Source organism: Cupressus sempervirens, chromosome 7 (genome assembly GCF_028749045.1).
Source record: "Cupressus sempervirens isolate cs-2001-9-10 chromosome 7, ASM2874904v1, whole genome shotgun sequence".
In the NCBI taxonomy this organism is placed as follows: Eukaryota; Viridiplantae; Streptophyta; class Pinopsida; order Cupressales; family Cupressaceae; genus Cupressus; species Cupressus sempervirens.
This window is the reverse complement of record NC_143124.1, coordinates 580,432,210-580,448,018: the sequence shown is the minus strand read 5'-3', so window position 1 is coordinate 580,448,018 and position 15,809 is coordinate 580,432,210. Positions and strand designations below refer to the sequence as shown.

At 34.6% G+C, this 15,809-nt stretch overlaps 2 protein-coding genes across 2 annotated transcripts in view; both read left to right on the top strand.

Moving 5' to 3' along the window:
* The window catches only part of LOC149548082 (protein PECTIC ARABINOGALACTAN SYNTHESIS-RELATED-like), a 233,046-nt gene that overhangs the window by 141,374 nt on the left and 75,863 nt on the right, over positions 1-15,809 (top strand). The gene's annotated exons all lie outside the window — the stretch shown is intronic.
* LOC149548085 (uncharacterized) lies at positions 11,499-12,601 on the top strand. Its single transcript, XM_089793653.1, has 3 exons — positions 11,499-12,087; positions 12,212-12,480; positions 12,588-12,601. The coding sequence occupies exons 1-3, from the start codon at positions 11,987-11,989 to the stop codon at positions 12,599-12,601; spliced, it is 384 nt and encodes a 127-aa protein (XP_089649779.1). The 5' UTR covers positions 11,499-11,986.

The following is a 15,809-nucleotide window of genomic DNA, read 5'->3' as shown; positions in this document are numbered from 1 at the left end:
TTCTTGCTGTCTTAGATGACCGTGGTTGTAGTGAAATCATTGACGACTGGAGGGCCTTTGTAAAACATAATTAAAACTAAACGATATAGTTGTTGGAGAAGAGCACATCTATCAAGAAGAAAAGATACCCCAATTTATTTATTTATTTTTGAACTGCCAGTATATTGAACACTTGACATGTGGAGGACTGTTGGAAATATTCGATGTAAGATGGACCAATCTCCATAAGGTCTTAACCAAGTCATTGCGTATGATAATATAGACTCGCCTAACTCAGCAGTGAGATATCCATGCCTGGAGGGGCACTGTGAAAACTGATCATGGTTTACTGATATGGAGATAGAAGCTTGACTTTAAACTTTTGTCATGTGAGAAGAGATAATGGGAGAACAAATTTTTGGATAGTTTTCAGTGGACAACTTTCAGCTGAAGCAATACATGTCATCCCTATGGAATTGGAAGGAGTCAAGATATCATCAAATTGAGATACCTAGAATCTATTAATGCCGTGGGGATAGTGAAACAAAATTGCATGAGAATATAAGAATCAAACACTCTTTTAAGGAGTCATAATCACTAATGCATTAATTAAGGTAAATAAGACATACTATGAAGAAATATGGGAAGTCAATAAAGTATGATCCACCATGTCAATAAAGGTAAGTGATAAGGTATGTTTTAATTGTAATGTTTATTTGTATTCTTCTTTATGTTGGAATAAACATTATGAGTTATTATAATTCGAAATATATGTGGAAATAAAATGTATTTAAGTATGTATAATTGCAAGTGAACTATATACTTGAATTCATTTAAAATGATATTCAATAATTTAATATTCATTATGAGTGTATGAAAAGTAAAGATTGAGTATTATATTAGTCACTCTCTTATTCTTATTCCAATATGTACTATGAGAAATATTTGCCTTGATCTTTTCCTTTGAGAATGATCTTGCAGGAAAAAGAGGGAGATTGATTCAAAAGGAGACTGACATTTCATGCAATTTTGAAAGAGAGGGAGTAAATATATGATCTCGATCATATTGATTAAGAGGGAGTAAACCACTTGAGATGAATTCCTTTGTGATCAATAAATTGTATCAGACAAGAAGATTGCGATTAAGGAATATTCCCTGTAACTATGTGATTTTAATGGGCCTACCCCCTGTGTACATCATAAGGAAGTGACGACTTCCAAATGATGTCACTTGTATTTGCAGAAGTTATTGTAAGGTGACGATCTTACAATAGCTTGTATCATGAGATCAAATAAATTGAGTAAATGGTGAATGTCTTGCATCTCAACATTCTGGGATACCATTACTCCGAGTATTTGGTGAATATCCTTGATATTCTGAGAGGCCAATACTCCTGATATCATATGTGATAGCAAACCTTATTTGAGTACTTGGTGAATATTGGATTTTGATATTCTGAGAGGCCAATACTCTTGATATCAGATGTGATATCAAAACATTTTGAGTATTTGGTGAATATCTTTGATATTCTGGGAGGCCAATACTCTTGATATCATATGTGATATCAAACCTTATTTGAGTACTTGGTGAATATCGGATTTCGATATTTTGGGAGGCCAATAGTCTTGATATCAGATGTGAGATCAAAACATTTTGAGTACTTGGTGAATATCTTTGATATTCTGGGAGGCCAATACTCGTAATATCAACTGTGATATCAAAATGATAGGTATCATCTGATCAAAGATATATTTTTGTCATACCTAATATTACCAATGGTGTAATACATGTCCTGTGTTTATCCTCCCTAGCTAAGAGAGAGTGTTGATGTTTTGTATCTTCACTCGGATAAATTGTATCATATATATATTAGAGATAATATATATAATTATTTATAAGATTGTAATTATGTTAAATGAACAGACATGTCTCATGAAGGGACATGTCTATACTTTACTCACTTTCTTATATATAAGAGGTCATTGCCATTTGGAAAATATATACCAAAAAACATGGCAATGTGAATACATTTGTAGTAGACCTCTAAATACTAACACTATTGATGTACAACCTCAGCCGGATTCTGGGGTACTATTCTCCCGCATTCAGTTACTCCATCTACTACTAATTCCTACTGACTGTGTATCCAAGGATTTTGTAAGCACAATAAGCCGCTAAGAATATTTAGTGGTTCAATTCTTGTATTTAATGGGTAGCTCCAATAAAATAATCATTGTTTCAAAGGTTGCTGTTACAATGCTTCATATACTTGAATTGGCAAATATCTAGTCAACCATCCGATTGTTCTACTAGGATAACAATAGGTGGTGTGAATGCAAATTCAATAACTGCCGCTTCGAGTGGAGGTATAGTTGGTGACTAGATGGAATACCAAACGCCACAAAGAATGAATTATTTTATGTTCACTCTATAATCTTGAAAATTAAACTTCAATCATAGAATATATATCTCAGTGAATAATTCCCTTGTCTCCAAACACTTTTGAACTCCTACAGTTTCGGTTGCAATTCAAGATGGGACACTTGTTACAAGCACCCTCGAAGCTGTGACAACAAATTATGTCTGCCTATCACTTCGTTTGGATATGTCTACCTCATGATTGACAATGACATCCTTCCTCTAAGATATTTCTTGCGCATATTATTTTTCTCACGAAGTAGTTGATTGCCTCTTACACTATGAAACTTTCTCACAAAACGCTTGTTGAGTGAAGCGTCACCACAATGTACTGTAGGGATTCATGAGAACAACAAATTCAAACAAAATAACTTTGCCAATCATTCAAACCAAAGGAGGCTTCGATAATTCTCACAAATGAATTCTCAGACACAGACAAATATATTTATATGATATTTCAAGCTCCTTGCAAAAGATATAATAAAACACATCAGTAGTCTGCTCGATAATTAAGGGTGGACTATAGTCGAGCATGAAGAGATATATGATATCGCTCAAGCCATATATAGCCTTCATAAGATTTATATAAATCTTCAGCCCCTTATAAATTTACTCAACAACCATTAAATATCAGAGTTAGGAAACAAAAGCCATTACAATTTCATACAGAGAGAGATATAATTGCACATAGTCTGAATATGGTTGCACTTTCATGAACATTGAGAGCCCAACTTAATAATATCCCAGCTCAGTACCTATGAATCGCCTCCAATCAAGGTTGTAGTTAATGCCAAGTTAATAACATAAACCATAAGAGTATTGAAAACTTAGAGATTTTATCTTTGTACTCATAAACAACCCCGCAATAGGTCATAAGATATATGGCACCAATATTTGCCCAATATTTATTTTCCAAACAGTCATGACAAATGAATAATTTGAAACATTCCCCCCACTTTGTAGACCATTTACAAAATTTCCATCCGCACTATTTGTAATGGTTTTCCAGTATTCTAAGTAGATGGACCCCAACAAATGTATGCCCAGAATTCAATCTCGTAAACTCCAAATATTTCTTCTTAGCTTAAAATGTTTCTGATAAATCCTTATAAAAGTTTGAATCTGTTATAACTTCACAGGCTGGCAGGAAGACCAATTTTGATACCATTGAAATATCCCAAATGGATATTGACCCGATTTCTTTCTCAAAATAATATTCAGAACATAAACATACAAAGTTGCATTATGCTATTGCATGATACATCAGCAATACAATAACCAACATTGAAAAGTCCAATCTTAAACATAGTTTTTCAGTCAGATTGGAATACTAAGAAAGAACCTGTAAGCACACACAAGACATCTGATGTAACGTCTCCATGGACAATGGGTTTGCATCCATTGTCTATTGGCACAAGGGTTTACATCCTCCCGTTGGATGAAAGCTGAAGCTTTCCAAATAACTCTCGCAAGAGAGAAACTGAAATTTGAATTATAAACCAAGCATGTCCGAATGAATGAGTCTCTCTCCTTTTTAATCCTCAAAGCTGTGACTCTTTGACTCCCTTCCTATCTTTTCATCTTATCCCTCCTTGTCACTTTTCCCTACTTTATAATATTAAATTGACCTTTTATAAATTTAATTGACACTCTCATAGTCAACTTTAATATTATATGAATATGTCTTTAAATTTTCTAATGTCCCAAAATGGGACATTACAATGCATACTCTAATCAATCATCAAACACAAACATTTTCTAATGATGAGGAATTGCAGCAAGAATGCAATGTGAGGAAAGGGATAGCAAATTGTGTCATTCCTGGTTACGTAAGATTTTTCCCATTTGTGTGTTTTCTCATTAAAGAGGGGATTGAAGTATTGTTGTAGATGAATTTGGTAACACTTTTAGCATCTTCAACGACCCTTTTCACCCATGCAATCTTTTTTAAATGTTCTCTAACAAGTCGAAGTAGTGTGCTGCACATGAACTCTATGTAATTGTAAGATGCCTCTCCATATGTATTCTACCTACAAATACATGTGCAACTACTTTGTCCTTGATAGTTTGGACAATATTCTCAACTCCAACTTCTTGGACCACTCCATCTAACAAAATGCACAGTCTCAATATTTTTTATTTCATTTTTCCATAAATAGGCTTTGGGGATACTAGTGGACCATTAGAAGCCACCAGGAGGAGAGTCTTCTTTCATCCATCTATCCATATGTTGCATCTTTTTCTCCAACTGTTTTTTTCTGATCATCAACCATAACTTGTGCATTTTTCATAGATTGGTCTAGAAATGAGCCACTTGAAGTCTTTAGCTCTTGGGGCTTTAAATGGTCTGTAAATGTGGAAATGAAACCTTTCCAATATGGACTGTTTGTTGCATTGAAAGGCAAATTGTTGTAGTACAAAACTTTTGCTGCTGCTATCCTTGTTTCCTCATGTTTCTGTCTATTCCATCCGGTACCTTCAAATGAAGGTTATGCTCCTAGAACGTTGCATAGAACAAAACAATTTGGGTCTGATGTAAGAGGAGTCTGAGTCTCTGTATCCTGAACCTCATTGTCAATAATAGATGATTTCGTTGTGATGGATGCTCGGACTTCTGCGAGTGCAACCAAAGGAGTCGAAGTGGACATATTTGGATTCATTACATCTGCCATGGTTTCTTTTGTTTTTTTCCCTTTCTTCTTTGTAATATCCCCGTAGGATAATATACACGGATTTTCACATGGAAATTCAAGCAAATATTTTGCATGCAAATGATTTTCAATTTATCTAGCAAAATCACAAATACCCAGCTGAAATATAGATTCTGAAATAACATTACATTTAAATCTTCAACAAAACAATAACAAAATCCAATTGTAAACACAGAACTTGCAATCAAATGGATGACTAGAAATAAGGATTTTATGCACAAGTGTCCTTAAGGCTTAAACGTGCTAAAAGCTGAAGCTTCCAATTCTCCAAGAGAACAATATCAAACCATATAACCAAACATCAAGAGAATGAGCCTCTGAAAGCTATTTTATAACACATCCTTGTGACTCTTCATTTTCCTCTGTTTGTCTCTTCATATTTCTTTTCTTGGTCTCTTTTATTTTTCCTTTTCAACTTAAATGACTTTATTATTATTTTTACTAGGCTCCATAAAGTCATCGTAACACTTTATCAAATAATAAAACTAAGTTGTCATTAAATTTGCTATAATTTGATAACTTGCAATTAAATAATTTAATTGACTCATGTCCCAAAAACAGGACACCACAGTCCTCCCTTCTTGGAGTTTTCTTGTCCTTAAGCAATCTATATATAAATGTTGGCCAAATGCCAAGTACCCATATTGATCTCAAGAACGTTGCTCCACCAATCCGTTGTGCTTTTCTGATATAAACAACACCATGTTCGGAATTGTGAAGACACATATCAAAATTCAATTGGAGTAATGCACCAAACATGTCGATACTAGGATCCCAAATAATCACGTTGTCAAAACTGTCAAATATGAAGAGATAGTAGTGTTTCAAGGAGCTATTATCACCAAACAACTCTCCAATTGCAAGTGATCTCTCATGGAAGTGCATGACACCCATTCTAGGCACACAATACAATGTATCAACCCATCCGGAGTTGCTGATGTAACGCATAACAAGTCATATAGGTGTGAAAACTCTAAAGTACTGTGATCAATGCCATGATATATATCCTGCCAAGGTAACTCAAGAAAGACAGCTACATAAAACACCTTGTCAATCACGATCCGAGTAATACTCTCGTGGTCAACTACTGTAAACCTGACATGAACAGTTTGCCTCCAAATGCTAGTGTAGGAAAAATGAACATTCTTATAAACCCAATTCAGTGCCATCACCCAAACTGATGTTATGAAGTGACCATAATGACTCAAATTATCCCATATAGTCATGAAGAATAATTGAGTTGTGTCCAAGAAATGCCCTACAACTAGTTGCATTGAAGTATACAAGTACTCTAAAGTTAACACCCACACTAGAAAGGAACTAGCACAACAGGAAACAATCTGAAATGCCAAATTCAACCTCAACCAGGAACCACTCATCAATGAAGAATCCATCCAGCTCATCTGTAAATCAGAATCTGAACTCATATGTAGGCTGATCAAATAGTAGGCAGTAGTACCAACTTTACAAAATGTTTTACTGCTCCAATCCTCTGACCAAAATTCAGTACTAGAAATTGCACCTGGGTTGCGATTCATGAGATCAATGTCATTCTCATCCCTAGAATTAGAAAGAACAGCCTCATCCAACTCGAAGAGTAGATTATCAAATGCCCAATCAGTATCCACCTCAAACAAATAATTGTCAATCAATTGAATATTAGCCAACTCATGCTGAAATTCTGATTGGTCCAAAAATTTATTGCTTGATCTTTTTGGGGAAGTTATCCAAATCATAGGTTTGTTGTATGTTGTTAAGTTCCTCAATCACTTCCTTGAAAAAATCAATCATTCCTTTGTCCCCCTAAACCCTGTATTGATTGGTGGCAAGATCTAATTTTCTGCTTCTTGAAGAGCAATTTGTGTATTCTCCAATATTTCTCATGTATTATTAAGCTCCTTGATGAACTTAATAACCTTGTCTTCCTTTCTTATCAATTAACCAGCATATACTCCAGTAACCTTTAAAATATGATTCCTGTCTGAAAGTAAATACTAATATTCAGATTTCATTGATTGAAGGGCCCGTTTGACCTCCTGCAAGTCAACAACATAAGAATCACCTTCTATTCCCCTTTGCCTATTTTCCATAAGAATGATGCTAGATCTATCAACTTATAATAATCAGAATAAAATATTCCTTTATTTCCTCAATAATAAATTACGTATCTCAGACCCTGCAAATAACTTTTTTCTCCCAAAACATCTTTATAAGAAACCTTCAAATTTGACACAAGTGGGCTCATAAACTCGTAAATTTTCACAAGTTGGTGGGAAAATGAGGTCTGATACCATTATAATATCCTCGTAGGATAATACACCCAGATTTCAACACATAAATTCAGTCAAATATTTTGCATGCAAATGATTTTCAATTTGTCTAGCAAATTTACAAATATCCAACTGAAATATAGATACTGGAAAGTATTGCATTTAAATCTTCAGAAGAACAATAACAAGATCTAATCATAAACATATAACTTACAATTAGATTGGATTATTATAAATAAGGATTTTAAGCACAAGTGAGACACTTGCATGACATCTCCAATGTACAATTGGTTTCCGTCCACTGTCTCCAAGCTCGGGGGTTTCCGTCCTCAAACCTGCTGAAAGTTGAAGCTTCCAAAGTCTCCAAGAGAACAATGTCAAAACAAATAACGAAGCATGGAGGGAATGAGCGTTTGAAAGCTCTTTTATAACGCATCATTGTGGCTCTTTATTTTTCCCCTTCCTATCTCTTCATATTTCTTTTCTTGGTCTCTTTTATTTTCCCTTTTTAACTTAAATGACTTTTTTCTATTTTTCTGTAGGCTCCATAAAATCATTTTAACACTATTAAATAATTAAATTAAATTTTCATTTAATTTTTTATAATTTGACAACTTAGAATTTAATTATTTAACTGACTAATTATGTCCCTTAAAGGGGGTATTCCATTGTTTTTGCAATTCATACTCAACAAGAAGGGCCTTAATGTGTCTAATTATCTCTGGAGTTGTATTGGGGCAGCGTTCCACATTCTGTCTGGGTATTTTTGCAGGTTAGTATTTTAATCTATTGACTCCACCTATCATCCATTTGCCATATTTGGTGCAAGTCACCTCTTCCTTTTTATTTCCCTTTATCCCATATTTGATATTTCCAATCTTCATCTTATCTTCTTCTTGATTTCGGGGCTGCCTTTTGTGTTGAAGTTGACATTGCTGTTTTAACATGAAAGTAAAATCCATAGGGTTTTGTTGAAAATCAACTAAAATTGATAATGTATCTTTTGTGAAAAAAATAATATTAAAAATTAAGATAAAAATAAAAGAATATAAATTAGGAAGGGCCTTAACGTGTCTAATAATGTCTGGAACTGTATTGAGGCAGCTTTTCACATTCTGTCCAAGTATTTTTCCGAGTTGGTATTTTAACTATTGTCTCCACCTATCATCCATTTGCCATATTCGGTGCAAGTCACCTCTTCTTTTTTATTTCCTTTTATCCCATACTTCCATTCTTTATCTTATCTTATTCTTGATTTTGGGGCTTTCTTTTGTGTTGAAGTTGACATTGCTGTTTTAACATTAAAGAAAAATCAATAGGGTTTTTGGGTGGTACAAGTTTTGTGTTTTCTCTTTTAGTGTTCATTATCTCTTTATAATGATTTTTTTGGTTCTTCTTATTATTGTTTTCATTATTATTATTATTATTTATATTATAATCATTATCATTATTATTCTTTTATTATTTTCATTTTTATTATTAGTTTTGATTACTTTCTCGTTATTATTACCATCTTTGACTTTTATTATTTTTTATAGAGTTTGGTTCATTTATCTTCATTTTTCAGGAGTGTGGGTTTCCTTTTCACCCTTGATTTGCTTTTTACTTTGGGTCTCCACTCTCAATTTTCTATTTTTATTTGGTTCTATTTTCCTCTACCCCCTTTTAAATTTTTTTTCAGTGTTGACCTCTTAGTTTCTTGACCCTTGTGCCTTCATTTCTTCTCACCTCCTCTTTTTAAGGGTTTGGTTTATAACTACATTCCATTTTTCTTTCAGCTTTTCTCATCCTGATGATGGATTACGGAGTGTGATTCAAAATGTTGACGTAAAAAATTTATGCACAATCAAATCCCAGTAATTGCCTGTCATCAATAGGGTTTTGTTAAAAATCAACAAAAAATGATAATGAATCTTTTGAGAAAAAGAAATATTAAAAAATAAGACAAAAATAAAAGGAAATAAATTAGGAAGGGATATGGAAAAAAACTGCCAGCAATCCTCATTATAAAAGAGAAGAAAAATCCATTACCTAAATCTCTTTTGCCTCTTTGATGTTGTTTCCTCACTTTCTTCAAACCCAACAAACCTGTTTTGACCAAGACAATAACAAATAAGAAAAGTGAAAAACAATCAACCTTTGAATTGGCTGTGCATTTTAAACCTGGGGAGAGTCCATCAGAAGTATTTGGGATTCACGACGGTGGACTTGGGCAAGCCCTACTGATAAACTTGCGAGTTTCTGCAGTTAGATTCTCCTGGACTTGACTCTTGACTCCATGGCGAATTGAATCGGCTTGGTCATGGACTCGCGAGTTCGAGGTGAGTCTAGCTATTTTTTCAACCATGCTAAACCATCATCATGAGGTGAGACAATCACTGCATTAAAATTAGCAGCAGTAGCCTCCACACTAATTAAGGTTTCAGCTTTACACATTGTTTGACAATATTGTTGACTGACTCAGGCAGCTGTAGAAACATCATGTTCTTGCCTCATAATAGCCAGCAATATAGACATGAAGGGCTGGGAAATAACGTTGCATTCATCAATGATTTGGATCATAATGGTTTATATGCAAGGATATATATTTTCTTCACGATCCTTGCTAATTGTGGCTATCAAAATTTGAAACATTTGAAGGATAAGATCATCACAATCCACATCAACCACGAGGACACAAGTTTTGACACTAACCATTGATTCTATAATTTTCATCATAAGAAGAGCTATTGGTATCACCTAACCCATGAAAACTATCAATGATCAGCTGTAGAATGTCTGCCACTATGGCATCTTGGTAAGGTACTTCAAGAGCTGAGATCCTCATAATGTCATTAAAACAAGTACTGACAGAAAGTCTCACATCATCATCTAAATTCCTAATCATTTGAGACATCATTAAAGCAAACACAGGACCCCTTATTGTACATTTGAACTCTGCAAAATCTGACTGATCCAATATTGTCAAACAACTTTCCATTTCCCCCAACTTGCTAAGAAGAACATGCTTGGACTGATGTCTGAACTCAAGTTGCTTTCCCAAAGCTTAGAGTATGCTACTCACTTCTACAACTTCCAATGGAAGCTCAAAGTTAATAATCTTGAATAGCTTCCCGAATTGTTCTCTTAACCAATGTTTCCCATGTTTGTCATCAGTCATACTGAACAAGACACACTGGCTGGCAGGTTCCCAAGCTTTGATACAACTGTAGTGACCAGCTCTGTTTGCTATAATCTTTCATTATCTGAACTCTCAGACATTTGCGAAACAATTTTTCTTTATTTTGCCACTGTGAAAAGCCAATGAATTTTTTTCCTATCAACTTGAATCTTAGGATTTACTTCTACAGCATGCACAAGTTTTGTCCTTTGCTAAACATAGTTTTTAGGAGCTTAGTGTTCTGTTAATTGCACATGTTCTTTTGTGGAATGCATTTGATTGTCTTAAACCATAGTTGGAACACTTGCCAAGTACTCAGCGAGTTTCAAACACTTGCCGAGTTTTTAAGCTCGGCGAATTTTTCTCAGAACAACTCGCGGAAGTTAAAACTTGGCCCAGGCGCAAAAAATCACCAATTAATTGCCGATTACTCGGCGAGCTTTTAGCAAAAACTCGTGGTGACAGACCTAGTCCAGAAACCCATGCGTTGTGACGGAAATAAAGGGCAAAAGGTTCAATTTTTTGCAGCGTCTGTTGCATTTGTGCACTCTAGAGGCTTGAGGTGTGGAGAGAAGAAGGTTTGGAGGCATTTTTAGGTGATTGCAAGTGATTCAAGACAGATTTGAGTGGATTTGTAGAGGATTCTAACCGGTTTTAGAAGACAAATCTCTTTCCAGGTATGTTCTTTTTATCATAGTTCTAAACTTTTTTATAGTTTTAAAAAATGTTCTATTGTTTTTGTTGTTGTTTGTAAATGAATTCAAATCATTTAAAAGCGTTTTAACTCTATGTTTGAATCATTTGAAAGCCATTCAGCTCTATGTTTCACAATTCTTTTTGAAGAATATGTAAGATTTTCTAAAAACAAACCTTAGTTGTTTTTTGTTTATTCATTTTTCTATAAATTTATGTGTAGGGCAGCGGTTAAGCATTAAAAAAGCATGACAAATCCATAGGAAGAGTGGCCACAAACACCATACCCATCTAGATATATAGGCACTCGAGCTAGAAATACAAGAGATAAGGCATGGTGGTATGCCTATGAAGCTCCAAATGATGTTGGGAAGGTTATATGCATTCCATGTGAAAAACTTATTTCTTGAGGCATAAACCACTTCAAATACCACCTTGCAGGCATAAAGAAACATGATTCAAATCCTTGTCTCAAGGTAAATGAAGAAGAAAAAATATTCATCAATGCCCTACTTTCAGCTGTTGAAGAGAAAAAATTGAATAGGGAGGGGATGAAATTAGCTATGAGGGCAGCCATAGCTGAATCTCAAGGAGCTCCTTTTGATATGCAAGAAGAAGAAGAAGCATTTGAGAACATACTAGAATCTCGTCGTGGCCCACAGAGCCATCATTAGAGGGCACTGGATGGTTCAAGGAGGTGCATGAGCAAACTGATATTGCAAAAGCTGATTTTTGGTTTATCAACAATATCTCAATGTATGCGGCTGATAGTCCCTATTGGTTGATTTTGGTGAGTGCAATTTCAATATTGGGCAAAGGGTACAAGCCGCCTTCTCGCAAGGATTTGAGAGGAAGGTTAGTATTTTACTATTTAGTAATTGTAAATAATTGTGATTCACTTCAGTTCATTGTTATATTTTAAATCTTAATTGTTATTTCCTATTTTTTACTAACACTTTATTACACCTAAATTTTGTAGGTTGCTTGACCATGCGGTTGGTAGGGCAAGAGTATTGATAGAAGACCAAAAGAAAGAGTGGAAGAAATATGGCTGCACCATTTTATTTGATGGGTGGATAGAGGGAAGAAGTAGAACCATTATCAAAGATGATGTGGTGTTTTGGAAATCTATTGACACCTTCAACAAAGTGAAAAATGCACACACATTGGCTTTAATGTTGGAGAATGTTGTAATGGAGGTGGGAGTAGAGAATGTGGTGCAAATCATCACAGATAATGCAGTAGCAGGTAAATTTAATTTTTTATGTTCAATATGAATCATGAATGTAATGCTATGGTATTATTCAATTTAGATTTGATGTAAACTAATTATTGATTTTTTACTAATCTTTTAGGTAAAATCCTCTAAGAGAGGCATCCCACATTTTTTTGGTCACCTTGTGTAGCACGTCCTTGACCTTCTTTTGGAGGACATAGGAAAACTTGATTGGGTGAGTCCAATTGTGGAAGATGCTAGGCGAGTCACCAAATATATATATATATATATATATATATATATAATCACCCATGGGTTCTCAGTTTGATGAGAAAGACCACTATAGGCAAAGATTTGGTGAGAGCCGCTATGACAAGGTTTGCAACGGTGTTCTTGAGGTTGCAAAGTATTCTTGACCACATATTGGCTCTGAAACAAATGTTTGTGTGTGCTGATTGGGTTGTTTCATCTTACTCAAAGAAGCCCGAAGGAGAGGCTGTGGCACGGATAATCTTTGATGATAGTTTTTTTGCAAAGGCTACTATGGAGATTGTAGAGGTAACTTCAAGAATCAAAACATTATATTTTGAGCTGATTCAAGTTTCATTATTAATTCATAACTTACTATGTTATTAACTAATTTGTATTTTTCAAATTTCAAATGTAGATGTCTATGCCCCTACTTACAAGATTGTACATATGTAATGGGCAACAATCCCCAATGGAAGGTCTTTATGAGGCCATGGATAAGGCCAAAGAGGTTGTTAGAAATTACTATCATGCAAACAGACTCAGATTTGACCCCATTTGGGAAATAATTGATAGGAGGTGGAACAATATGCTCCACCAACCCATTTATGCATTAGGCTACTTCCTCAAGCCCAAATTCAGGTACCATGATTGTCCTTGAAGTTGAGATTTTACTAAAAACTTATTTTATTTTTGTTTTTAAGGTTTTGTACTAAGACTTTATATCATTTTCTATTTGTTTTAGGGATGATGATTCCTACTCAGATCCTAACGAAGAGGTCATGAAAGGTCTCTTTAAATGCATTGAGAGAATGATTTCAATGAAGCGGAAAGAGCCCTTGTGATCGAACAAGTTTGTGGAATCGAGGGGTAATTTGTTCTCTTCTATGCTAGCAAAGAGAACAAGATCCACTCAAGTACTAGGTAAAGCGTCAAACTTTAAAACTTTTGCAAATCGATAAGTTCTGTTTTCTGATTTTCTTTTCTCATTGCTTTATAACTTATATTTTGTTTTGCAAATGCTTGGTGGGCAAGTTGGGGTGGCAATATTCCCAATTAAAATATTTTTGTTAGAGTCCTATGCCAACCTTGTAGCGCATCGCATTGTGAGTGCAATTGGAGCTTATTTGAGTCCATCCACACAAAGAAAAGAAACAGAATGACTCAAAAACGATTTAATGACCTTGTTTATGTGCACTATAATCTTAAGTTGCACATAAAAAGGGCACAGAGTTCATGTAATATCCTTTTTCGGATATTTACTAAAAACCCTTGATATAAAACTTACAAATTTAAAACTGAGCAGTAAACCAATATTTGGTATAAATTCTAGAACTTTAATCGTTTTGTAACCAGCAGATATGCATACAAGAAAACTCATAAAAGTTTGTTTGATTCCTCCAGAATTCAGAAGTACATATATAAACCATAGTTAAAACAAATAGCCGCCAAATACGTTACTTTATTATACAACAACAATACAATAACATGCAATAATCCAAAAATCCAATCTTATAAATAGCAATAATAGTCAGATTGGCAAATGTAGATAAAACTTATAAGAAGGCTAGGTTTGCATCTAACCTCCAAATGTTTCTTCAAGGGTTTGTGTCCTCAAAGAGATAGCCAGTCATTGTTTCCAACTCCTAGATTAATATTTGTTTTTAAATATTATAATCTTCATGCCTCCCCATGTGGAGCTTGTTGTACTTTTATCACTTTTCCCAATGTGATGCACACCCTTCTAGGCAATGTGGGATAAAACACCTTTTTTGTCCTTTAGTCACTTAAGTGAAGATAACACCTTTTTAAAATAAAGTGACAAGTTAAATGAACTTTAAAAGTCACTTAGTAAACCACATGACCATCAGGCATCAAAATAACTGACCAAATGAACTTGGATAAGCACGTGCAATAGCTCGTTGGAAAGCTCTTAGCAAGATGCTTCCAAACCAACACTGAGATAACAAGATTTCTGAGCTCTATTTACTTACTAAAAATAGTAAGTATCCAGACAACTTGCCAAAACTACTCTGATAGGTCTAAAACTAGAAATGTTTAGGCCCAAATCTCGAATTGAACCCCGAAAAGAACCTTTTCCACCTCGAAACCTAGGCAAAGTGAGCCGGCAACACATAATTATAATGTCCTAGAAAAAAGGGGTATTATAGTTCAACACTACTTGGTCCACTTGATTTGGAAGAAATAGATCCTTATTCTGATTGGATGACATAGGAGCTAGGTCTATTGTTTTCATCGGATGAGATCGTTGATTTGGAGAGGCAGGTCATGGAAGGGGATGCTAGAACAGATTTTCATTTCATAATGGATGACATTGAGGACGAGGACGATGATGATTCAAGCTCAGAGGACGAGGTATTACCAGTGCCACATATAAGAGGAGATACATCCTCTTCCAGGATGCCGAGCCAGTCAGTAGGGATGTCGAGTGAGGAGGCACAACCATAGACTTCATAGTCACATAGCTCACGCCCTATCCTAGTGTGGGGCACTTCTTCAAGGACTAGACCCCCTTGCTTTCTTGCTAGTGCAGCTGGAAAGAGGAAGATGTGATTGTATTGATGTATTTAGACTTTTAGTATTTACTTGTAGTTTGACAGATTGAAACTATTTACTATTTTGCTTACCGCCACGAGCATTCCGCATAAGAATGCAATTTTGTACCCACTATGCATTTATATATATCTAAACTCTGCTTGTTTCTTTTGTGTTCTCTTTAATTAACTTATTAGATGCATCTTCTCATTATGTTTTGCAAAAAAATGTATTTAAAATTAAATATCAGCGGTTTTTTAGGTTACTGAGTTTTTTCTAGTTTTTCTAAAAAATCGCCGAGTTTTCCTGATTAAACTTTTGGGGGGCTTTGCGAGTTTTTTGCTTTGGCGGGTTTTCCAACTATGTCTTAAACAACAACGAAGATTAATTCTGAAACTTAATAACAAACAATTTCTGTACTATTTGTCTGAAAATATATTACTGTTGTTGAAATAGAAAGAATTTAGAACTTACAGTTTGCACCATCATTAAGTTCAGTAGCATTAGCCAATGGTTTGATATTTTGTCTCATAATTCACCTTCTTCCAGGAATAAC

Coding starts and splice junctions, on each gene's coding strand:
- LOC149548085 (XM_089793653.1), top strand. CDS start 11,987: ATGTATGCGGCTGATAGTCCCTATTGGTTGATTTTGGTGAGTGCAATT. Junction 12,088..12,211: donor CGCAAGGATTTGAGAGGAAG/GTTAGTATTTTA, acceptor TAAATTTTGTAG/GTTGCTTGACCATGCGGTTG.